Genomic DNA, 26,353 nt, shown 5'->3' on the forward strand with positions numbered 1-26,353 from the left:
TATCTAAATTTTTAAAAACTACAAAATATTAACTCATCAAATTTTAAATTTTATCAAAAAAATCTTTATCCTGATATTTGAAAGTCAGGAGATGAAATCAATGCATATAAATACATGTGTAGATGGTTATGACATTTAATCTCTTACCTCAGCAGCCGTGGGATGTAGAGTGATTGCCACAGATATAAGGCCAGATTTAGGGCCATTCTGAGATGGGCCAAATGGGGATGTGAAAAACAGAGTGCCTGAACCAGGCTCAGCTTTTATATCATTCTGTCTGGCTTCAGAACCTTGAAAAAAGAAAAAAAAACAGTTAAAGTTGATTGTCAAAATCTAAGGGTTAATTAAGTACATTAATACTACGATGTTTAGGGGAAAAAGTAACGTATATTAATTTTACCTTTTCCACTGCTACTTGGCAAAATCGGAATGACAGGGGATGGGACAGGTTCTGGAGGTTCTTGTTTGACCAACGATAGGTCTGGATACCTGCTTATTTCCATTCCTACCACACTTTCCGGAGAAGAAGAAGGAACAAAACTCTCAGGAGTGTCCCTATCACTACAGGGATCCTGGACCCTGGAAGAAAAACAGTAATCCAAATTTGTAGTTTCACTTCTTTTATTTCTCAAATCTCCCACTATTTCTTTATTACTATGAAATATTGTAACTACTGTGATAGAAATATGAAAACTTTATAGATTTTTCTTGAATTTGACTAATAAATGAATCAATTTCTATTCAGAACTAGTAAGCTTCTCTGAAAAGAGTATAATTTAAAACCTTCAACTAACAAGTTATCACGAGGATACTTTGGTACTTATTAGACATTCAGACTAAAAGCTGGACCTGAAAGTTTATGGAATTAAAAAATACTGATCATATCATCAACCACAGTACACTGAATCAGGATTTCTCTTATATATGAGAAAACTTGAAACTAAGAAATGCAGAATAATCCCTTAAGGTCATAGCTAATAACAGGAAGAGACAGGGTTTAGGTCTAAATACTATACTACAGTGTACCATACTATAGTGTACTATACTATCAATAAACAAATGATAGTCATTAGCCTAATAGAGGATAGAGTTTAAAAAAGTATAAAATTTAAGAAGAGTTTAGGAAGATCCATGGATGACAGTAATATGAGGGATAATTAAGGGAAATTATAGACGGCTCCCTCTTCTCCCCTATTTCTTACCTTCCATCATTTTGATACCTTTTACCACTACTGCATTGTTCACCCTGTCTTATGTGAAAAGGTGGCCTTACTCCTTACAAGGCTAACCCCTCTACCTATTTAAGAGATGACATTCTATTTCATCTCTTTGAAAACACTGAGCCCTGTGATCCCCACTCTTTTGCTCATTTTCACTCTCTTTCTGGTACTGGATTATTCCCTACAAATATACCCCTGTCTGAACACTCATTCCATGCTGAAAAAACCTTTATTTGATCCTTCAATTTCTCTATTGTCCTAGATCTCTTCTGCCCTTTATAGCTAAACTCCTTGAAAGGGCTGTCTACGATAGGTGTTTCCACTTTCTTTCCTTTCACTCTCTTCCTAACTCTTAAAATCAAACTTCTGATCCTATTCAATTTACATTGTCTATCCACAGTTACCAATGATCCAACAGCCTTTTCTAAATTCTCATCCTCAACTTTTCTATAGTCTTTGATACTGCTGATCACTCTTCCTAGATGCTTTCTACACTCTAGGTTTTTAGGGCATCACTCTATCCTGGTTCTCCTTCTACCTCTCTAACCATTCCTTTTCTGTGTCTCTTGCTGGATCCTCTTGTAGATCATGCCCCTCTCACCATAGGTGTCCCTCAGGGTTCTGCCCAGGGTCCTCTTCTCCTATATTACTTCACTTGATCTCATTAGTTCTCATAGATGTAATTACCATTTTTTCTGCCTATGATTCTCAAATCTGCATTTCCTACCCTATTCTCTCCTGACATCTAATCTAGTATCACCACCTGACTTTTAAACATGTAGAACTGGAAGTCCAGAAGACACCTTAAACTTAATATGTTCAAAACATCCCCCTAAGCCCTCTACCTACACCTTGATATTACTGTAGAGGGCAATACCATTCCTCTAGTTCCTCAGGCTAAAAACCTGGGAATAACCCTGGACTCTTGCTCTCTCACCCCCCATATCTAAGCTATTGATTTCACCCATACAATATCTCTCAAATACGACCTCTTTTCTCCTCTCAGGTGTGGGGAACCTGCAGCCTTCGAGACAACGTTGGGGCCCTCTAGGTCCTCAAGTGTGGCCTTTTGCCTGAATCTAAACTTGACAGAACAAATCCCCTTAATAAAAGCATGGGTTCTGTAAAATTTGGACTTGGTCAAAAGGCTTGGAGTGGCTGGGTGGCACAGTAAGTGGAGCACCAGCCCTGGAGTCAGGAGGACCTGGGTTCAAATCCAGCCTCAGACACTTGACACACTTACTAGGTATGTGACTTTGGGCGGATCACAACCCCAACTGCCCTCCAAAAAGCAAAAAAAAAAAAAAGAAAAAAAAAAGAGAAGAAGAAGAACAAGAACAAGAAGAAGAAAAGGCTTCACCCAAAGACCTATAGGACCACATGTGGCCTCGAGGCCAGAGGTTCCCTACCCCTGGATAGGCCCTCATCACCTCTATAATTAATTGAGAATAAATAGGAATAAACATGTAAGGCAGTCAGTCAAGGCAAGTGGTAGCAGTAAGGGGAATAGGAAAGTCTTCATGTTGAAGGCAGCGCTAGAGTTATTTCTTGAAGGAAGAGAGGGATTCCATGGCTTCAGGAAGACCAAGGAGTTAGGACTGTAGTCTTTACCAGGCCAAAGGTACTCAAATGGAAGCGGTCATGTTGTGTAGAAGAGATACAGATGGTCAGTTTAGCTGGACCTCAGAATGTAAGGCAGGAAAGAAAGGTTAGGAGTTTAAACTTGGTGCTAAAGCCTATGGAGTCACAGGAGTTTATTGAGGAGAATGATATAAATAGAACTGTGTCTAAGGAAAATCACTTTTAAAATAATACATAAAAATGGTTTTCTTACAGCATATGAAACAGTGCTGAGGGCAGTAAATGTATAGAATCAGTAAGCATTTATTAGGTGCTTACTATATACCATAAACTATGCCAATAAACACTATGTATACAAAGAAACAGAATACACTGAATAAAATAACAAAATTAACTGACGTTAAAGTTATTTATTTTGGAAACCATGAGAAATATGAATTAGTAAGCTTTAGCTTGTGTTTTGTCTTTCATTTTCAAAGAGGACCATGCTATCAGGGAAACAATAATATGACTTGCAGTTGGCTTTGATTTGAGCGAGGAAGGGATGTGCAAGGTAACTAGCCTCACTTTCTCCTCCAGAGCCATCTGGATCCAATGACCAGATATTCATAAGAATGACATAAGAATGAGATGGCTCAGAACACAATGGGAGACCCAACCTTTAGCAGGGCTGGTCATATCCATCATTTTAGCTATGTATATATCAGTAGGAATCACAAAAAAAAATCATGTTTGTTTGTTTTTTTAAAAACATAAAGAATGATTTTCCTAAGTGCATTTTTACAGTCTTTTAGAGAAAGTGCCTCACCAGGAGTTCCCTATCCCAGTGAAATCATAGGCCTTGTCCCTGCCTTGGTTCCTGGACTAACTTTTTATAAAAGCTCTCCACAGGACAAGCAAGCAGTTTAGCAGTTTAATGGATGAATCTGTCAAAATTTATTTGAAGACAATATTAAGAATGTTTCTAGGAAAAAGAAACTTTTACCTTAACTCTTCTTGGTTGTTGTGGGGAGGTGTTGGAAGTGAAGCAGGAACATCCACAGTCTTGGGGCCTTGGGCCATAGCTCTGACCAGGAGGTCATCCTGTGGTTTGAAGGGCAGTGGAAACTGTTTAGGCCCAAGAGCTTTAGTAACTGAAAACACAAAAGCACAGCAAATATTAAAACTGATATTTCATGTGTATGTGAAACTTGACAAAGTCAGAGGCAGCTAAAAAAAAGTAATGTCATGTATATATGTATATTCATGAGCTGAAGTTAAATAATATTATTATATTTTATACTTTGGGAAATGACAATTTTACATTATAAAAGTATTAGGTTCCTCATACCATCATGGCCCACTAATATTCCAGCTCTGCCAGCAAGTTCTTCAGTGGTTGCAAAGCCATTTGCCATCTTTTGACAGGTCACAGGCGGAGGAGTAGGAGGGAGAGAAGCCGGAGGTGTGGGAGGGTTACTCAAGTTATTCTGCTGGAGATCAAAAGATATAAAATATATAGACTGAAAATGTATTTTTACAATGATGACCACAAAATGTAGTTCCATGAACATGGAGGCAATGACTTAATGATTCTAGTAACTTCACCTCTAAATGGACAGATGATTTAAATAAAAGTAAAAAATAGGTCCATTCTATGTAATACACTTCGCTTTTTCTATAGGACGGAGGCTAAGACATAAAGGCCCCTAATGTCTGATTTTTCTTCTGAAAAAAACTTCTAAAAGTTCTCCGAAATTCTTTCTTAGAGTTAGACTTAAAAAAAAAAAACCAAAACTGGAATCCTAAACCAAGAAATCTCCTCATCAAATTTTCATTAAGAAATGCTTTAGGGGCAGCTAGGTGGCGCAGTGAATACAGCACCAGCCCTGGAATCAGGAGGACCTGAGTTCAAATCTGACCTCACACTTGACACACTAGCCATGTGACTTTGGGCAAGTCATTTAACCCCAATTGCCCTCCAAAAAAAAAAAGAAATGCTTTGCTGATACAAATGTCTTGATAAAGAATTGGGAACTAGTGTTTCATGAAACTGTAATTACAACTCATTTTCTTGGATAACTTTGCAAACATTTTGTAACTATGTGTAAGGGTTATGGGATTTAAAGATCTTCCATGCCCCATTGGACTTGCTGACGTAGCAGGAAGGGACGGAGCAAGAGGAAGCGGAAGCCAAACTGGAGTTCCTGCGATGGCTGGCGGTGGTGGCGACGGCGGCAGCAGCAGCAGAGGCAGCGGCAGCGCAAAGCCCTTTTTCAGTTAGCCAGAATTTCTGCTAAGGACTGCCAGGGGCCGGAGCTGCTGAGATCGCGCTTCCCGGACGCTGGGTGGTTGCTGTGAGTGGGGAGAGGAGGACCTTTGCCTGAGGTAGCCTGTTCTATTTTAAAGGCTTGAAAATATGGGTGCTTTCTACTTTATCTACCTGTGCCAATGTCATAACTACTCTGATGGCTTTCACTTTCTGGTTTTGGGACTCAGTCTTTTGGTATCTTAATAAATTTTCCAGCTTATTCCCCCATATGGCAAGCATGATGTATTTTGTGATGGATAATTATATCAGCATATCTGTAATCTCCATAGGCATTGTGAATATGGCATTGCTGATACACTATGTCATGAATGTGAACCCATATTTATGTAGACAAACAAAAGCCAAAAGTCCAAAAAGAACCACCTTAACATACTTTAGAGGAGTTGTGTTGTTTATTTTTAAAAATCTACCTCTTAGATAAGGTTCAGAACATAAACCCAAGGAGAAATAATTTAATACATAGATAAATCCACCTCAGTTTGGACAAGGCAAAAACAGATGAAAAAAAATACATACCTTGTAGATCAATTGAGAATAATAATCTGAGACCCCTTCAAGGGTGGCACTGCCAAAAGTTCCTAGAAGGCGATTTCCACTATTACATTGGCCACTGCCATAAGGAAGAAAGTGGGCAAAGTTCACTCCAATAATTGGTTCCATTAGAGGAAGCAGAGAGAGCTGCTATTGAAAAAATATGTAAAAGTGATATAGATGATAAAACAGAAGCAAACAATATTACAGTATCAATTATCTTCTTTAAGCAAGACAGCAAGTAAAGACCCCCAAAATTCAAAATGTAAAGTAAAATGCTTAAGGCCCTTTCCCCTTAAGCCCAAATTATCAAGTCACTGGATTACATTAATGAGGGGAAGTAAAGCTTATTAATTTGAACATGTTTTAAAAATAACAAAGAAAGTCATCTTTTTAGGATGGCCAAACCAGGTAAATAACAAGAAAAACAAATAGTGCCTTCTGCAAATCTCTAGGCCTTTTTTTTTCCTTCCACATCAAGAACAGGGACACTTTGAGGGGTAGCACAATTGACATTTCATTAATTTCAATCAACATATTTAATAAGGCAACTAAGTGAAGCAGTAGATACAACAATCAATGCATCAAGAGTCAGATCCAAGTTTGAAGCTAGCTTACTTAATAGTTGTATGACTCAGGATAAATCTCTTATTCTCTGTCTGCCTCTGTTTCCTCATCTATAAAACTGGGGGTGATATTAGCAACTATTTCCTAGGGCTCGTGTGAGAAACCAAATGACATAATATTAGTAAAGTGCTTTGTAAAACTGAAAGCTCTATATAAATTCCAGATATTATTATTTGAACTTTTTAAAAAAAACACATCAAGAATGTACTACATGTGAATACTATTCTAGGGAAATACTGGGGGAGACATAATGTTTAAGACATCAATAATGGCTGGGTGTTAATGACTGAACAAGTATGGAGAAGACCTATAGCTCTCTCTATTGTGGAGAAAAGTCACTCAGCTCCTTTTTGTTGTTGTTTCTAAGGTCAAAGTTAATGATAAATGATTTTCTCTATAAGACTGAAGGTTGTAAAGAATACCCAATAACCACTGATTTTATCCATCTATATACAGAAAATTTGTAGGGAAATAGGAAAAGAGAGTGTCAGGGAAGTCTTCCTAATAAGAGGCTTTTATCAGACTTTCTATTAGTACGTTCTATCAGAGGTCATAGCATAGGTAGGATCACCACCACAACAGGTAGGGAAATTATCAATTACAGGGCTGGTTTATGTGTAGTTTGGGAAAAATTATCATGCTAAGAGTGAAGTCAAAATAGCTTTTTAAAAAAGATACTTTATATTTTCTCCCAAACTTTAAGAGACTGCCCCTAATGATTCACCTGTTTCAAGTGGGCAAATGTGTCTGTGTTAGAATAAATAGATTGTTTTTCCTCTTCCTCCTTCTTCCTTTTCTTAGAACGTGGTGCTGCCTTTTCTCCAGTCCTCTGAGTTCGTTTGCTCCGTTGCTTCTTGGTTTCACTTAGTACATCTGGTTTGGTCTGCAGGCTATTTCCACATTCAAGGCCACCCTGTATCTGATTTCCTGGAGTTGGCTAGCAGAAATATGGAAGTCAAGAAATCAGAATGGAACATCCATACATTCAATATTGATTTCATGCTAGTCCTACTCAAATCCATGAGTGAATTCATTTGGTGCTAGACTACCGGCTCCAGTACTGGGATGACCTGGAGATCGAATCCCGGGCTCAGATACTCAGCACCACACCCAGAAATAACTGGCTGTGTAACCTTGAGCAAGTCACTTAACCCTGATTGCTTAAAAAAAAAAAAAAAGAAATTACCAAGGAAAACTGCCCTGATACCCTAGAACCAGAGGGTAAAACAGCCATTGAAAGAATCTACTCATCATCTGAAAGAGATCCCAAAATGAAAACTCCCAGGAATATTATAGCCAAATTCCAGAGTCTCAGGTCAAGGAAAAAATACCACAAGCAGACAGAAACAATTCAGATATGGAGGAGTCACAGTCAAGATTACAGAGGATTTATTTAGCGTCTTCTACATTAAAAGAAAAGAGGGCTTGGGATGTGATATTCCAGAAAGCAAAGGAGCTTGGATTACAACCAAGAAACAATTACGTGGTAAAACAAAACACAATCTCTCAGGGAAAAAGATGTACATTCAATGAAATAGGAGACTTTCAAACATTCCTGATAAAAATACCAGAGCCAAATAGAAAATTCAATTTTCAAATACAAGACTCGACAGGAGCATAAAAAGATATACAGGGGAAAAAAAAACCCAAAAAGTTACTCAAAAAGGTTAAACTGTTGACATCCTCACATAGGAAGATAATACTTCCAAGTCTTAAGAACTGTATCTAGATGAGGGCAGTTAGAAGAAGTATACATAGAGGGTATATGTATAAAATGACTTTAATGGGATGATATGAAAAAAATTAAGGGGTAAGAAAGAGGAGAAAAGAGAAGGGATAGGTAAAAGAGTGTAACTAGATCACATGAAAATGCATGAAAGACCTATTACAGTGTAGGGAAAGAAGGGGGAGGAGTGTGAGTTTTGTTTGAACCTTACTTTCACTGGATTTGGCTCAAAGAGGGAATAACATACACATTCAATTTGAGTATTAAAAACCTATCTTACACTGGACCACAGGAAAGTAGGAAGAGAGGGGGACAAAAAAAGGCAGCTGAGACAAGGGAGGGCAGACTGATGGAGGTGGTAGTCAGGTTAAAAGGAAAGGGGGGAGGAAAGAGAGAGAGAGAGAAATATGAATAGAGGAAAAATAGAATGGAGGGAATTAAATAGTAATCAAAACCATGAATGTGAATGGGATGATATCTCTCATAAAACAAAAGCAGATATCAGAGTGAATTTAAAACAAGAATCCTACAATATGTTGTTTACAAGAAACACATCTGAAGCACACACAAAGAGTGAAAAGTAAGGGGATGGAAAAGAATCTGTTATGCTTTGGCTGACGTAAAAAAAAAGCAGGGGGTAGCAATCGATCTCAGACAAAGCAAAAGCAAAAATAGATTTAATTCAAAGAGATAAGCAGAGAAACTATATCTTGCAAAAAGGTATCACAGAACAGTGCTTCTCAAACTGTGGGTCACAAGTGGAAAAGCATTATCTATTGAAAACAATCAGAAAGCATTATTTGTAACGGGGATAAGCTAGAAGCCTTCCCAGTTGGATCAGGGTGAGCAAGACCCATCATCACAACTATTATTCATTATTATACTAGAAATGTTACCTTTACCAATAAAAAGAAATTGAATTAGAATAGGCAATGAGGAAACAAATCTATCACTCTTTGTAGATGACATGATGGTACACTTAAGAGAATCCTAGAGAATCAATTAAAAACTACTTGAAATAATTAACAACTTTAGCAAAATTGAAGGATATAAAATAAACCCACAAAAATCACCAGCATTTCTATATATTAACAACAAAGCCCAGCAGCAAGAGATAGAAAAATGAATTCCATTGACTTGCAGACAGAATAAAATACTTAGTCTACCAACTAAGACAAATCTAGGAACTGTATGAAGACAATTACAAAACTTGTCATACCAAAAAAAATCAGATCTAAACAACTGGAAAATATCAACTGTTCAGGGTAGAACAAGCTAATATAATACTACTTAATAAAGATTATTAATCTACTTAAGTTAATGTACTTATATTCAGTGCCATGCCAATCAAATTCCCAAAAAATAGTAACAAAATTCATCCGGAGGAACAAAAGGTCAAGAGTATCAATGGAATTAATGAAAAAAAAATGCAAAGGAAAGTTACCTAACCATACCAAATCTCAAACTATATTATAAAGTGGCAATCGTCAAAACTATCTGGAACTGGTTAAGAAATAAATTGGTGCATCAGGAGAATAGATTAGGCACATAAGGCAGTAGAAAATGACCACAGTAATCCAGCATTTGATAAACCCAAAGATCCCAGGTTCTGGGATAAGAATTCACTATTTGACAAAACATGCTAGGAAAACTGGAAAATGGTATGGCAGAAATTAGGTATGAACCAACATCTTACACTGAATACCAAGATAAGGTAAGATAGGTATGTAATTTAGATAACATAAGCAAATTAAGAAAGCAGGGATAAATTAACCTGTCAGATCTATGGAGAAGGAAAGAACTTATGACCAAACAGGAGATAGAGAACATTACAAGATGTAAAATGGACAACTATGATTAAATTAAATTAAAAAGGTTTTGTACAAACAAAACCAATGCAACCAAGACCAAAAAGAAAACAGAAAGCTGAGAAACAATTTTTATAGCCAAGTGTCTGATAAAGGCCTCATTTCTCAAATATATAAAGAACTGATTGAAATTTATTAAAAAAAAAAAAGTCATTCCCCAATTGATAAATGGTCAAAGGATATGAACATGCAATTTTCAGAAAGAGAAATCAAAGGTACTTGAAGAAATATGAAAAATGCTCTAATCACTACTGAATAAAGGCAAATTAAAACAATTCTGAGATACTACTTACATCTATCAGAAATGACAAATGCAAGAAGGAATGAGGGGGAAAAGGTACATTAAGGAACTGCTGATGGAGTATGGGACTAGTCTGGAGAACAATATGGTACTAGATTGAAAGGTCTATATAACTGTGTATACCCTTTGACCCAGCAACACCACTACAAGGTCTGTATTCCAAAGGGACAAAAGGAAAACAACCTATATGTAAAAAGTATTCACAGCAGCTGTTTTTGCTGTGGCAAAAAATCAGAAATTGAGGAGATGCTCATCAATTGAGAAATGAATAAACAAGTTACGGCATATAACTGTGATGGAGTACTACTGTACTGTGGGTAATGATGAGATACAGATAAAGTGATTAAAATCCCTGATACACAGAGATCCTTATTGCTAGGCATACATTCTCAAAAGAGATGAAAGCAAAAAAAGCTTCCATATATTCCAAAAGCAATATAGTTTATAATAGCAAAGAACTGAAAGCACCAAGGCTATCCACATATTAGGAATATATTAGAATATTACTATGCTGTAAGAAACAATGAATATGATAAATACAGAGAAGCATTTGGAGACTTATCTGAACTAATGTAAAATGAAGCAAGCAGAACCAGGAAAAATTATATACACAATGACAAATTGAAACTGAATGCTGACAAACTGTAATACCAAGTGTGGTCCCAAATGAGAAGTATTAGGAGACATTTCTTTCCCTTTTTTGAAGAGGTGGGGGAATACAGACATGAATGACAATGGATAATGTCAGACTTTCAGTATGTTTCAGCTCAGTTTTACTTGAGTTTTTTTTTAATCCCCTTTGTTATAAGAATTGGATCTCGAGGGGTGGCTAGGTGGTGCAGTGAATAGAGCACCGGCCCTGGAGTCAGGAGGACCTGAGTTCAAATCTGGATTCAGACACTAACCTAACCATGTGACCCTGGGCAAGTCACTTAACCCCAATTGCCCTTCAAAAAGCAAAAAACAAAGAAACAAGAATTGGATCTCAGGGATGGGAAGGAAGAGATATATTTTAGGAAATATAGGTGATATAAAAACAAAAGATAGGAATAAATTTTACTTTAAAAAAAAAAAGAATAGTTGGCATCAAATCAGCAATTTAGCAATGGTTTTTCACAAAGTATTTTAATGCAGCATACCCTTCAATTACTTCCATAAATTAGACAACTCATATTTATAGAATTCAAATTGAAATCTTTGGACTCCAAATTCTGGGTCCTATATTGTCTACTGCTTCCTTCCTCGTAATGATAGAATACCAGATGTTTTAAGATATGGATATATATTCTTATCAATAAAGCAGTTGCCTGATATCAAGGAGGGAAAAAATATTAAATTCAGTATATATAAAATCATTAACAACATTGTAAAGAATTAAGAACTTCTGCCTCAATGATACTATTTCAGAACCTGGGAAAAAGGTTAAACACGTATCTAAAGAAGAAAAATAAAGTATTCATTTGGAAGGAGTTTGATATTTAAATGAAAGAATAAATAAATCTTAAATAAGGTAAACTAAAACCCCTTTTTAGTACCATTGACCATTACATGGATTTCTGGAATAAACCCTAAGGTCAACATAATAACCATGATCACACCATACCAATGAAGGTGTGACTTTCCATTAACATGACCAGATGAATATCCATTAATTAACTTCAATTCCAAAACTATTTATTAAATATTCAAGGAAACAAAGGATGGACACTTGAACAAGAAAATTAACATCAAAATCAGCAGATATAATAATCAGCTAATAGAACAACTATTAAGTATAACACTGTAGGGGATACAAAACAGAATAAAATGCTTTTGCTCCAATTAAAAAAATAAATATAAAGACATGTAAGTAAAATAGCATAAGCCAAAATGCTGTCTGTTCCACAACCGAGTCACAAAGGGTCAGAGGGCTAAGGGGAGGAAGGAAAAGTTTAGAGGTGGACATTTGAATTGTGGACTAGCATTAAACTATTCCTGTTACCTGTAGGAAAGACTTATAAGAAGCTAATCAAAAAGAGCTTTAACTAATGAAGACAGATAATTCTTCATAAATAAAGTCATAAGGTAGTGAACAGAAAGATTAACATAAGACTAAGTTAATTTAATTTATAGATTCCTACTTGACCACACAGCAAAGCAGGAGAGAAGAATGGAATAGTACAGTGCCATCTAAAAAATAAAAATCATGAAAACAAAAAGGATATTATAGGGAAGAAAAACCCTGGTGATTAAGAATTGCTGAAACTTACCAGACCTTCAGGTGATTTGTGCTTCTCTATTAATTTGTTATTCCCAGAACCTTCTTCTTCTAATCTCAAGCTGTCTTCAGATTTTTTATTTAAAAGAGAAGAAGTCTTTTTATTTTTCAATAAATGTTTCAAAAGTTCATTCCCTGAATCTCCTTTTGAGGGAGGGACACTCACTAACTGGGTCGGACTCTGGGCTGATGTGACAGCTTTTTCTTCTGTTTTAATACCAGTTTGATCCTCTAGTTTGGGCTCAGTTTGGCTAGGGCACTGTTCTGCCTCAGCCTTTTCCAGTTTAATTTCTTGAATATTTTTAGAAACTTCTGAGGTGAACTTTACAGGTTCTGAGTCAGCACTGGACTGATGATGTGTATTCCTTTGTGAAAAACCACTACTGGAGAGATTATCTTCCAGTTCTGAAGATGGCTGATTTATCTCCTCATGAGCAGCTGAAGAGCCCAAGGGTTCTGCTGACTCTTGCTCTACCAGATGAGGAGTAAGCTCACTGGGTGTGACCACTGTTGGGGTTGAGGTAGGTTCTGAAATACTTGGAGTTGGTGGGGCAGTTATATCTGAATGTGGAGTAGATGGTGCCTTTGTTGACTCTGCATCATCCTCTTTCTTTTTTTTCCTTATTCTTTTCTTTTTCCCTTTTTCTTCTGGAATTATATCAGAATACAACTGAATAAGAGACTGGCTTGATCCTGGATAGTTTTGTACATGAGGCACAGCAGTCTCTTGAACACATGGAGGACCAGTATTAGGTGTCTGTGGTGTTGTTGGCATCCCAGGAGTAAAGGAAGGCCTTATTTGGCCTTGGGTAAAATTGTTCCCAGAAAGATTTCCATGTGGTTGTTTGACAGAATGGAAACTTGGACCACCACTAAGAACTGGAGTATCAGGTCCAAAAGAGGCAGGACCCATATGCCGTCGTTCGTTGGTCTGCATAAAAGTTTGATTGGGGGGTGAATTCACAGATCCCTGTTGCATACTTTGCTGTTGCAATCCTATTTGCTGTTGGTGTTGTGGAGACTGCTGAAGAGGTCTAGGGTGTGGTATGAAATCACAGGGTAACTCAGAATTGAAAAACATCTGGGACAAAGGCCTATTATTCAGTTCTGATCCAATCATACCATGCTGTTCCATTTCTATTCTCTGCTGCAAAACTCTCTGCCGGTCCACTTCTTGCATGAGTTGAATTCGTTGCCTTTCCTGCTGCTCTCGTAAACGTTCCTTACGTTCTCGCTCTTGAAAACTTTCACTGAAGGGGTTATTGTCATCAAATTCTACTCTGGGAGGTGGGCCACTCTGTGGATTTGAATTTGAAGTAGACCCTGGGGCTGAAGCATTAGTCTTTATTGGTACTGGAGGCATTGGAGGCTGCATCCTTGAAGCACTTAGAGGGAGGCGAGGAGGGTTATTTGCAGGCTGCCAACCTGGTAAATTTGGCATTCTTGCAGGATTGGCCTGACTAGGAATAATAGGTGTATGCTGTTGGTGTTGAAGTTGCTGTGATGCTATGGGAAAATTTGGCTGACTTATTGCTGCTGGTGAACCTCCAGGAACCATTGTGGGCTGAGGCTGGACTCCTGGAATCAAGACAGGTGGAGCCATTGCACACTGCTGTTGCTGCTTGATTCGATAATCCTCAATGAGTTCAGCATGTTCTTTTTGTTGTTTCCGAATCTGAAACACAGATCATTTATTTGTATGCAATATTCATAGTCAATTAATTCATTCAGCACATATTAATTGAACAGTATTACATGAAAGGTTTGGCAAAAAGGTAAGACTACAAAAAATTTTTCTTGGACAACAGCAGGTCTAGAAAACAAATAATTAACAATAGCAGTTTTAGATAAATATTATTCTTACCACAAGTATTTAATAATTATTATTTAATTAATTAATAATAAATAATTAACCCTCCTTTATCTACTCTACAATCCACCTAATCTGGCCTACCTAAGGTATCTCATACATAACACTCCATCTTACTTTCTGTGTAAGGAACAGAGCATAGACCAGATCAGTGACCACACTTCTCCCAGGACTGCACCATCTTGGAATAACTAAAAACTTACAGACCCCCAGAACTAGGTCTGCAAACAGTAGGGTGAAAAAGTTGGAAGGTGAGCAATGATACCCCACTTTCCCCAGTGGGCAGAGACCAAACAAAGTTCAAGTTCAAAGTGAAAAGAAACAGGTTGGAAAAATTAACAAACAGGGAAAAAAAAAAACCTGGGATGGCTATGTGGTGCAGTGAATACAGCATTGGCTCTGGAGTCAGGAGGACCTGAGTTCAAATCTGACCTCAGACACTTAACACAAAACTAGCCCTGTGACCCTGGTCAAGTCACTGGGCACCCCAACTGCCCTACCTTCCCCCTCTGAAAAGAAAAAAAAAGGAAGAAAAAAACCTGACTGTAAAAAACTACTATGGTGACAAGCTCAATACAAAACTCAGAAGGCAATAACGTGAAAATATACAGAAGCAAAGCCTCGGAGAAAAACACCAACTGGACAGAAAACCCAATAAGAATTCCTAGAAGAGATAAAGAAAGAGATTTTGTTTTAATGCAAAAAAGACTTTCAAAATCAGAGTCGTAAAGGAAAAATTGGGAAAAGAAATGTGAGCCATACAAGAAAATTATGAATAGAGAATTTACTTAAAGAAGTAAGAAAAAATCACTGAAAAATTTCTTCAAAAGCAGCATTAACCAAATGCAAAAGGGGGTACCAAAAATGGACATTTAATGAAGTAAAGGGCTTTCAAGTATTCCTCAAGAAAAGATCACAGTTGAAGTTTGGTAGGAAGAAGGAAAACATTTTGGAGTTTGGGGTGGGGGGTGTGAGGTGTGGGATGCCGGAGAGATGTCAATTGATAAGTTACCAAAATCTGGTTTGGGTGATAAATTTAGCCACAGTACACCTCAAAAGAGGAGAGATAATTATTGAGGGACAGAGGTAGAGTGTTAGCCAGAAAGTGGCAGTGATGAACTAGGAGTATCTTGACTGCCCTACCATAAATCAGCAAGGCTCCGTGGGGCTGACACTACTAATTATGAATATTTTCACCATCATAATCAGAAGAACAATTTTAAATGGACTATTAACAATGGTTTACTGAGTAACTATTTCCTTTCTGTAACTCGGTTACCTGTTCTAGCCGTTTCTGAACCATACTCTGCTGCTCTGTAACATGCTTCAGTTGTTCTGCATCTTCTTCTGGGAATTCTCGCCCAGCTTTTTTGGCTGTGCGTTGCTTAGCAGAAAGAGCCTTCTTAGATTTTCTGTGCAGTCCAATTTGTTCTTCAAGATATTTCTGTTGCATCTGGAGGAGCTGTTGGGTTTCTTGGAGCCATTCTTCATACTGCTTTCTTTGTGAATCATCTGGGAAAAACATCAAAATTGCACGTTTATTAATATTATTAATGTATAATTTATATAAACTCGATGAATCCATTCATTTTTTTTCAAATGCTGGTATATAACTTTAAAAAAAACTTAACCAAAAAAATTTTACTGTATATATATAATATGAAAAGTTTGAGACATAATTACCAAATTTTAGGACAATATTTTATTTTAAATGGCAAAGTATGTCTACTTGGAAACATTAGAAAAAAATCAATGAAAATTTACTGAAAAAGATGGAATTTATATTCATAAAGTGGATAAAACTTTCTCAAACTGAATATCCCATAAAAGTAATCATAGCAGGATACCTAGACTACTTTTCATAGATCCTCACGTACTTTCTAAAACAAGCTATAAGAGATCCTACTAAAGTCCACTACATGAATAATCCCCTCACATTTGCTTCAGTTTACTCAACTTTTAAATGTAAAGAGACACTGTTTTAAAGAGGTAAATATTCTATAAGGTCTTAGAAAAGGCTATTTCAATTTACAATTTAGTGTTCTATGCTGTGACAATGAATAGTAGGTATCAAATAAATTTAACAATAATATCTGTTAATTTCATAATTACAAATCTATAAACAAGTAGAAATAGTGAAGCACTAAACTCTCAAATGAGTTATCAGTTAATGACATTCTTGCTGTTTCTGCCTGCCCCTCTCCCCATACAAATACAGCTTTTCTTCATCTTATAATATCTTTATTCTGAAAGGGCATTTCACTTCTATGCATTGATAACAATCAATAATACCAATTTTATAAAAGTATAAATTCTTCACATGCTATCTCCTTATCTTATACACAGAAATGAATGAATATAACTCTAGAAGGATCCTAGCTAAAAAAAAATATCAATGTTACAGAATATCATTATACATTAAGAATTCAACTAAAGTAAATGGGCATAGTAACGTCAGAAAAAGCCAGTTAGAGAAGTTTGGTATGTTTTTTTAAAAATATAAAAATATATTCAAAATATAATTATGGCATACCAGGAATTCAAAAGGTCAGATTTGGGAGTTTATTATTAAATGCAGAGAATCTAGTGCATGTGACTGTTGTGTCTAGTTGACCAAATTTGGAAGGGATTTTCAAGAACAGGCTTTTTCACAGGGTTTCAGAAGTTCTCCTTCTGGTGGAATAAGACCTACCGCAAGGAAAGCCTTTCTGGTTTCTGGAACCAGGAGAGCAGAGGTGCGCAAATGAAAAATAATGGTGAAAAAAAGTTAGCTAAACAGTCTGGAAATTTCAGAAAAGTTCAACTGAGATTGAACTTTAAAAACCTATCCTGAGTCTCTAATGAGTTCCCTGATGGTAATTCTGTAACATATAACAGGGTATTTATTGCTGCATTTCTGAGTTGTAAAACAAGCTATAACCCAGTTTGTTTCCTAAACATATTCCCATTATTTCTCCCATAGTATATCTTTTATTGAATATGTGCATTTTAGACAGAAAACCTCGAGAGAAAAACAGGCCTCGTTTAATTTGATAATCTATAAATTCTTAGCCTCCATTTATATATGTACTGTGTTAAATATATGTACAAGTAGGAAAATAGAATAGGAAATGATTTTTCTAATGCAAATGCTCAAATCTAACCAATACTTCACACACATTAATGATTCAGAAATAACTAAAAAAGCAAGCTCAGTTGTACAGTGATAATTGAGAAAGACCAGGGGAGAATGCATATATAGTAAAGATGAAAAATCCCCAGAATACATGTAACTTATTAAAAGACTTATACTTACTGACAAATCCTGGACCAAAATTTGGAGGATTAGGCCTAGAAATCTGAGGCGTTAAACTGCCATCCTAAAATAAGTAAAATGTATAAAAATTTTTTTATAATAAACATAAGACAAAAAGAAAACCAAATAGAACTGGTAAAATATTTTTAAACATACTATAAAGGAATTAGAGTCCCTTTTACAAGGTAGAATGAATTTAGTGGTCATATTTGAGCATTTGTAATCATGTCACATTTACTTCACTCTTTCAACATTTAGTAGTGTACATGTACACTTAGGCTGTAAACTAAAGCACCCCTGAGGAAAGACCAGAAACCTTAACTCATGAGGAGTATTCCACTGTGTAAAGAATTAATGGATCATCACAGTGAAACTGCCCTATACCCTCACTATAGTACCATAGTCAAGGACTACAAACATATTAATCTTGAAATTCCTTTGGCTGGTTAACAACTAAATTTTCTTAGATTGGATATAAGTTGCACCAGCCTACATTGACCTTTACTTTACACAAAATTATTTGGAGATACTACAATGTATTAGTTTTTCCAAAATTAAAAACAATACATAAAATTGTCTGGAGTTTAATATTAATTCTACATAAAGGATTACTTTTTCTTAAGAAAAGTTATAAACAAAGTAGCAAATACAGAAAGCTGACTTTATTTTCCATATTATTTTATGTTTATGTTTACAAATTACATAGTCTAATAAGAGAAAAAAGGAATAAGCAAATTTATTAATAATACAAAGTTGTATTGCCTGTCAAAGCTGACTTAAATACTTCTATAGAAGTTAAAGAAGTTACTTGAAAACTCTTTAGATATCGCAAAAATACAAATAACAGCAAATTTAAAATAATGGATTGATTCAGAAAAAAAGTGCTTTTGAAAAAACCTGAAAAAGAAACTATCACTTTCCCTAATCATTGCCTAATTATTTCTAAAAACAAAGTATAAAATCTATATGTAGAAAAATAATGTAGAAAGGAGTGGTTTACAAGTAAGTAGTTCTTTAGGCATATATAACAAATGTATGAGGGAGAATATTTTCATTTTTATTCTGCTACCAACTGAATTCTGTGTCAAGTTAACAAAATCACAGCATATCAGAGTAACAAAATAAAAATGTCTATTCTTTTTTTAAACTTGTTATGCTTATAAATGTATGTTTGAATTATAAGAGCTTAAATAAATTATTCAGAATAAACTTTCATGGATAAGTAGTTTCTAGTACCCTAGTTCTGATACTTATATACCAGGTTCAAATAGTTGATAGATAATTAATTATTTACTATTTCCTCACTATATATCACTGGCTTTACTTAAAAACAAAACAAAACAAAACAAAACAAAAAAAGGAACCCAACAGGAAAATTGGACAAGGAAACAAAATTACGATTACAAGTAGCATACCTGAGCAATGGCTTGCTGGGGAAGATTCTGACCTTCACTATTCTGTGTTCCAGACATAAAGGGGAACCTGTAAAAAAGGATGCACCTTTCTAAAAAAGTAAGCATTTAGCAATACCAATTGATGGAAGGATTTAAAGTAGGATAAAAATTTTTAAATGCTTAGTCATTTTCTATACCAATGAGGTAAAATTAGCAACACAGCTTGAAATCAAAGCAAAACCTATAAAGCATAAAATAACAACTATAACTAATAAAGTTAATCTTATGAAGGTTCTAAAACATTCATTCAACTTGATTAAAGAAGACGGGTTCATTCTGTTGCATTTTTCTAAAAAATCATGTCTGTATTATTTTAAATGCTAATAAAAATTCCAAGTGAAATGTAGTTCAAAAAGTGAACTAATCCAAATTAAATATGTAATGATAAACTAAAATGTTCACAACATTCTGAAGGTCAAAACAACTCAAATGAACATGACATTTCTGAAAGATATTTCAATCTATTTGTTTTTAATGTATCATTTAATATGTCAGGGTAAGTAACGTTTACATTAGCTATGTTTGCCAGACTTACGGCACAGCACCAGGACACAAAATGGGCACCATTTAATATATGCTGAATTGACTACAACAGGAAGTTAGTGAACAGAGCACTAAACCTGGAGTCAGGAAGACTTCTTTCTGACTCAGTTTCCTCAGGTGTAAAAAGGAACTACACCTACTTAGTAGGGTCATAATGATTCAATGAGGTAATATTTGTAAGGTGCAAAGCACAGAGTCTAACACAGATATTAGGCCACTTAATAAATGTCCCTTCCTGCCCCATATACTTTAAATTCTGCCTCAGGCATTTTCAAAGCTGTGTGACCCTGGACAAGTCACTTAACCTTTCTCAGATTTAGTTTCTTATCTGTAAGAAGAGGTTCATAATAGTACCAATAATAGTACCATACCATAATAATACCATACTAATAATAGTATCAAATAGTACTATAATAGTACCACTTATGAGGTGGTCATGAGCAACAAGTAACATAATATTTGTACAATGCTTTGCAAACATTAAAGTACAATGTTGTTTTAAGTTATTTTTAATTGACTGATTCCCATCTTACATATACAAGGTCTTCATTAATCAATCAAACGTCTATGACGGTGTCTCCTATAATAACACTATGTGACACTGGGGGCACTTGCAGAAGTAACTAATAAAATATAGAACACACACACACACACACACACACACACACACACAGATATCTTGCTTCCCCAGTTCAATTACAAACTAAGTACAAGGATTATGTCATGTACAGAACACCTAAAAGAGTATCCTGAATATGGTCAATATATCGGTATGTTCAAAATATAGTTATTAAATTAAAATACTGGGTTAGGTGAGCTGTTCAGAATTTAAAACAGAGCCTGGCATATAGTAACCATTTAAAGAATGCCTGTTAGTATGGTGTTAATAAAAGATTTGGTGCTAGCAAAAGTGAAAGGGAACTGTTACCTAGTACCTCATATGCAACCCTAAAGACTGAAATAATTGTTTCATTTTTATTTCTGTGCTAACACTAAAATGGTTCCCAAATAAAATCAAATCTGTTTCCATATAATTTTACCTTTCCCATCTGAACTGTTACCTGGTCTTCTGTCTCCTTTTAAATAATTAATATCTAGTTTCCAGGATCCAAAGAAGTATATTTTGACTTTATTATCTATAATTTTCTTTCCTTCCTAATTTTTTAAAATTTCAATAAAGAAAAATTGTTCAATTTTCCCTAATTACCAGTAAAAATTCTACTCTCAGCTCTTGACCTCCTTTCTCCTCTTAGAGAGAGATACTTAATTTATTGATGGAACAAATAAGAATCCTTCCCTCAATTCCAATATTTTTCCTTCTGCCTTTCACATTTAAAAAGGCCTTCACATTTATGACTTCTAATTATCCATGACATAACTAGCACTGAAAGAACCATTAATTTAAGGCAAAAACTTATATATTTCTACCATTATCAGTTAAGTCAGTATTTTTCAAACCTTTTTCTTAAGTATGAAAAGAAACTTGCTCTCAATCTCAGATCCTATTTTATCTAAATTTGCTATTTATTCTTTCCTAAAATGTAAATTCCTGAATTTCAGATATGTTTCCTCCAAATCCTAGGCACATTCATGTAAAACCAATGACTTCATTAACTTCTAGTCTCAAAAGATTAGGGGCCATCTTTACCTTACCTGTTCATAACCATTGGTGGCATCCCCATATTGTTTTGAGCCATTACTTTATTAATCCCTTTAAGAGCTACCATTTTTGCTTTCATTATAGGATCTGTGATTGCATCAAAATCTAAAGAAAGAAATTATCATAGTTATTCGTACAGTCTCATAGCAGAATATACAGTATAAGTAAATAATTTCCTATGACATTAAACGTTACTTTATTCTTTATATTTGTACAAGTTATTCTTATGATGCTGGCTAAAAAATTCTTGTTATGAGACTCTAAATTAGATTTATTCCTATTTAATGAAACTATGTTTGGAAATGTTCTTTAATACCACAGCTTATAAAAATTAAGGTAAGATGTTAATGCAGATTTTAACTTCAATCAAATTTAACACTTTATCCAAAATTTCAATTCATCCAACCACTTCCTTATCTTAGTGATTTCTAGGACAGGTGTCAATGAATTAAAATAAATAACAGGGGAAAAACATAAATTAGAAGATGCCATTAGAAGGAAGGATTCAAGAATCACTGAAAAAAAATTGAATCTGGAAATTTTTTGGATAAGAAACTCTTGGGTAAGTAAACTTCCTCATCAATGCAGGGTGGCATGTTTTAGCAATCTGTAGTCTCAGAGAGTTGCCTAGAGCACTGAGAGGTTAAGTAACTTCTCCAGTGTCACACAGCCAGTTTATATCCAAAGTAGGACCTGAATTTAGGTCTTCCTCCCTTTGAGAAGGGCCCTCTATCCAATAATCCATGCTGCTTCTCTAAGAAAAAGGTATGTAGTTACCCCAAAAAGAATTATTCCTCAGTGAGAAAGCTCTGGTTTCTAACTCCAAACTTCCCCAACAAATTAAGTGCCTTTTAAAATTTCCATAGAATGTTATACTTCTCTCTCTCTCTCTCTCTGAGTGTGTGTGCACGTGCACGTCACATGTGTACAAAGCACAAATCTTGCCCTCTCATTCAGGTAAACCACTGAAGAATAAGTTAAAATATTTTATTGTTTATTGAAATATGGAAAAAAGTTTATGAAGTACTTTCATATTAATTATTTAAAGTTATAGTAAAAAAATATTTTTTTTGCTAATTTTTAAATTCAACAATTTCTATTGTGCTACAGAGGAAAAAAAAAACATTGAGGGGAGAACAGGCAAAGGAATACCATTCTGGACTTTGATTATTCTTATCACTATGTCATAAATGTTGATAGTAATAGGATAATAATATATAATAACATATAATAATAGTAAAAAGGGATAATGTTCAAGAAGCTCAAAGCTCTTAAGTATATGACATTTGAGTCAACCTCATAAGGATATAATACTATTCTCCCTCATTTTTTATAATGCATATGAATACAGTGGAACATTACTACCATATGAAATAACAGATATGAAGAATGCAGAGAAACATGGGAAGAAGTATATAACTTGATATACCAAATGAATACTATATATATATATACACATATATATATATATATATATATAATGACAACTTAAATAGAAATAACAAAAAAACCTTTGACACTAAACCCTACATAATTATGACCATGAGAAAGAGTTGAGAAAATGCAGTTTCCCTTTTTTTGCATTTGTTGGGGAGTACAGGAGTGGACCACTATATATTTTATCAGACTCAGCTGACAAGTTTTTGGGTTTTTTGCCATGCATTTTTCTAATTGATGGCTCTCTACACAGAGGAAGGGCTAGGGATATCTATTAGTAAAGGACATAGAAAACCAAATGACTTCGATAATATTTTTAAAAGAATGAAATATACAACATCAAAAACAGGTTTTGAATTGACTTTGAAACTTCTCATTGTGAACAGTTGCCCTTTTGAACCAAATATGATACATAAGATGCTATGGAATTCATACCAATATTGGGGAAGAAAGGTTCAGATCGCTGGCGAATCATGGCTTGCATCTGTCTTTGCTGTTGCTGTTCCTGCCTTTCTTGATCCAAAAGGTCCTGGAGAAGAAGTGGTTGTTCCTCTAGAAGAAGAGGTCTCTCTCTATTCTGCTGGGCTAATGCCTGAGGAAGGAGTAATTGCTGGGGACCAGATATTCCACTAGGACCAGATGGATTTGCTACAGGGACAGCCTGATTGTTAGGTGGTCCTGTCCCAAAACTGTGATTTGCTGACTGACTGTGAATAAATCCTGGATTTATAGTCATACCTTGAGAAAAAGTATGGTTCATTCTGGAGACCACAGCCATATTAGAATTCGTTGTATGGTCTAAAACTGGTGCAGAAGGTGGCATTAAAGTTGCAGGTAAACTTGATACATGATTAGACTGAGAAGCTGGCAAAGAAGGTGGAGGAGAGGCCAATGACTGTATGTCAGAATTATCAGACTTCTCATTAGCAAGTAAACTTGAGAGAACTGGAGTTGATTCAGTTATGTTACAGGCACTTATTACTTCTTGAGTAGGCATCTGAGTGGATCCTTGGACATTTGTGTTTGATCCCACAGTTTCCTGATTAGTCCTATTATCAATTTGATCTTGATTGCAAGATGCTGAAGTAGTCTTTTCTCCTCCATTTAACTCAGTTTCTGAAGAAAGCTGAGTACAGGCAGTATTTGCACAGTTCTCACTTTTCTCTTTTTCAGATTTTGCTTCCTCTTGTGAATTTGGAGAGAGTACTTCTGTTTTTATCTCACTGATAATAGTAGATTTTTTCTTTGGAGAGTGTTTGTCAGAAGAGACCACAGTCTTGACAATTTTTTCATTCTTTTTGGGTTCATCAGTTTTGCACTGCATATCCAATTTATCATCAATTGGGACATTCAGATCCAATTCCTCATTAAACATACTTTTCTTATCACCAAGGTCAAGTTCAGGATCTGTGTATGCAATAATATCAAATTCTCCTGATCTCAAGAGATCATCAAGATTGGGATCATTTGTTTCCAGATTACCTAAGGTATCTAATTCATCTCCTTTGCCATCCTCTGGATCCAGATTTAAATTTTCAAGATCTTCATCATCCAAGTCTTTGACTTCAACCCCATCAAGATCTTTGACATCTAGATCTTTTACAGAGGGATCATCAGGATCAAGCTTTTCTTCTAAACTATCAGGGGGCTGGCTGGACATTTGTAAATTACTAGATTCATCAGATGATATTGGAGTTGGCAGAGAACTCCCTACAAAATCATTTCCTGGGGGATGAGTCAGAGAACGTATGGCCAGAGAAGATGGGTGGACAGTTTGCCCTGACTCTTGCTGAGATGGTGGTATGTGGTCCAAATTTGTAGGCATTGGTAACTGATTAGTTACACACTGTGGTGTCCGCCTGACTGGATCTGTGTGTCTTGGGCCTTGAAAGTCTGACCGTGGTATAAGGTTCCCATGCCTATGGTGTTGGGAAGTTGATTCCATGACACTGCTAGCAGAAATGTTGAAGGGAAGGCGTGGTCTTCCATCAGGCACTCGGTGCCGCAATTCAATAAATGCTTGACCCAGTATATTATGCTGCTGAACTTGCATACCCTGTGGTGGAAAATGCTGAGCAATTCCCACTGGATTATTAATCTGTGAGTTGCTCAAAGGCCTGGGCATGTCTACAGACATTGATCTTCGAAGCTGAGGAGGAACTCCAGGGCCCTGCATTTGCTGAGGGGGAACAAGGAAACGTTCCTGACTTGATGGTGGACCATGGCCCCCACCTGGGAATCCAAATCTAAAAAGACAGATAATTCAGGAAGTTAACATTTTTGACTACTCAAGGAATATGGCTAAAATGTGTGTTAAGAAGAAAAATAAGTTTAAATGTAAATCTTAAATACAAAATTAATAGCTCCATTAGGCCCTAAAACAAAATGACCTAACAATAAAAATAAAGTCATCACTAGGAAAGATTTATTAGGCGCCTGTATGGAAGTCATTAGTTAGGTATCATATAGGAGAATTAGTATTTGTAACTGAACCCTAGAACCTTACAGTTTAAGATGGACAATACAAATGTAGACTAAAGACAAAGACAAGTAAATAAATGTTTAATGAATAAAAGAAATGACTAACCAAAAACCCTTATCCATAATGAGGGATGGTGCACCAAAACAATTTCAGGGGATCGATATGTTTAGATTTAAAAGGTTTGTCTTTTAAAGGTCAGGTTTTTATACAGCAGAGATAGATTTGTAAAATTGCTTGAACAAATGCATGAGGTTAAAGCAAGTGAGAGAAATATTTCCAGGACCATAGTGCTTGAATGATTGAGTAAAACACAGGAGCAGAAAAAAGAGATAGGATGATGGTTAAAAGGTAAAAAGAGATAAAACACAATATATACACCTTTTATCTCTCTTATTTTGTGAAAATTTCCTTAAAATATTCAGCCTCCAACACATCTCTTTAGAACTTGATTTTAAAAGGTGGAACAACTGAATTGCCATCACATTATAGGCTCATGGTAGCATAGATTATATTAACTGAACTTTTTTGTTCGACTACTAGTCATTATCAGTCACATTTGACAATTTATAATCGGGTTCTACAAAATTTCAATAACAGAACTATGTCTCCATTTTTGGGGGAAAAAATTCTTGTTTGCTTGTAACTCTGCTGCATCAAAAAAAAGTTACTGTCTGCATTTTCAATAAAGAGGAGATAGGGGAGCCAGTAGAAGCCCTAGTGACTTAAATTTTTGCATTAGTTGGGATTTTTACTTGTCTATTTCTTGGCTAACAGTCTACAAAATAGGCTACAAAATAAAGCATTACCTTAGCCCATGATGTCTCATTCCCATGCCAGTAACATCAGAAGGAAATTGTCCTCGTTGCTCTTTTGGGAAAAGAGGAAATCGAGGTCCACTGGGGGGAACAACAGGAGCTCGGATATTCCCAGGATAAGGAGGTGGTGGCCTATTAAAAATTGGATTGAGATTTTCTGGTTGCCAGTGTTGCAGAGACCCAGGGTCTTGTAATCCTTTTTCTTGCCGGATAGCATTTTTTTTCTGTTGTTGCTGCTGAAGAATGATCTCACGCAACTTCTGCCTCTGATTAGGGAAAAAAGGACCAGAAAGACCAACAGAGTTGATGGATTCATAATGGACAAAAGATTTCAAAAGACAGCACTTCATGTACAAGTTTAGCAATATAACGTTT

General features: G+C 35.5%; 1 protein-coding gene across 10 annotated transcripts in view; it reads right to left on the minus strand.

Moving 5' to 3' along the window:
• Positions 1-26,353, minus strand: part of KMT2C (lysine methyltransferase 2C) — a 336,336-nt gene that overhangs the window by 28,997 nt on the left and 280,986 nt on the right. For 8 of the 10 annotated variants that reach the window (XM_069084226.1, XM_069084177.1, XM_069084204.1 and 5 more), the window contains 13 exons: positions 25,970-26,244; positions 23,117-24,927; positions 21,238-21,349; positions 19,003-19,069; positions 17,588-17,651; positions 15,572-15,804; positions 12,415-14,097; positions 6,995-7,207; positions 5,629-5,793; positions 4,132-4,273; positions 3,787-3,934; positions 401-579; positions 148-290 (listed from right to left, as the gene is read on the minus strand). In XM_069084226.1, coding sequence (XP_068940327.1) covers positions 148-290; positions 401-579; positions 3,787-3,934; positions 4,132-4,273; positions 5,629-5,793; positions 6,995-7,207; positions 12,415-14,097; positions 15,572-15,804; positions 17,588-17,651; positions 19,003-19,069; positions 21,238-21,349; positions 23,117-24,927; positions 25,970-26,244 — 5,235 coding nt within the window. The remainder of the gene's footprint in view (positions 1-147; positions 291-400; positions 580-3,786; positions 3,935-4,131; positions 4,274-5,628; positions 5,794-6,994; positions 7,208-12,414; positions 14,098-15,571; positions 15,805-17,587; positions 17,652-19,002; positions 19,070-21,237; positions 21,350-23,116; positions 24,928-25,969; positions 26,245-26,353) is intronic. The other 2 variants (XM_069084185.1, XM_069084196.1) reach the window with 2 other exon arrangements.

The sequence above is a fragment of the Petaurus breviceps genome, unplaced genomic scaffold (genome assembly GCF_028583685.1).
Source record: "Petaurus breviceps papuanus isolate PSGF00001 unplaced genomic scaffold, PetGlider_PUasm1.0 115, whole genome shotgun sequence".
Taxonomy (NCBI): domain Eukaryota; kingdom Metazoa; phylum Chordata; class Mammalia; order Diprotodontia; family Petauridae; genus Petaurus; species Petaurus breviceps.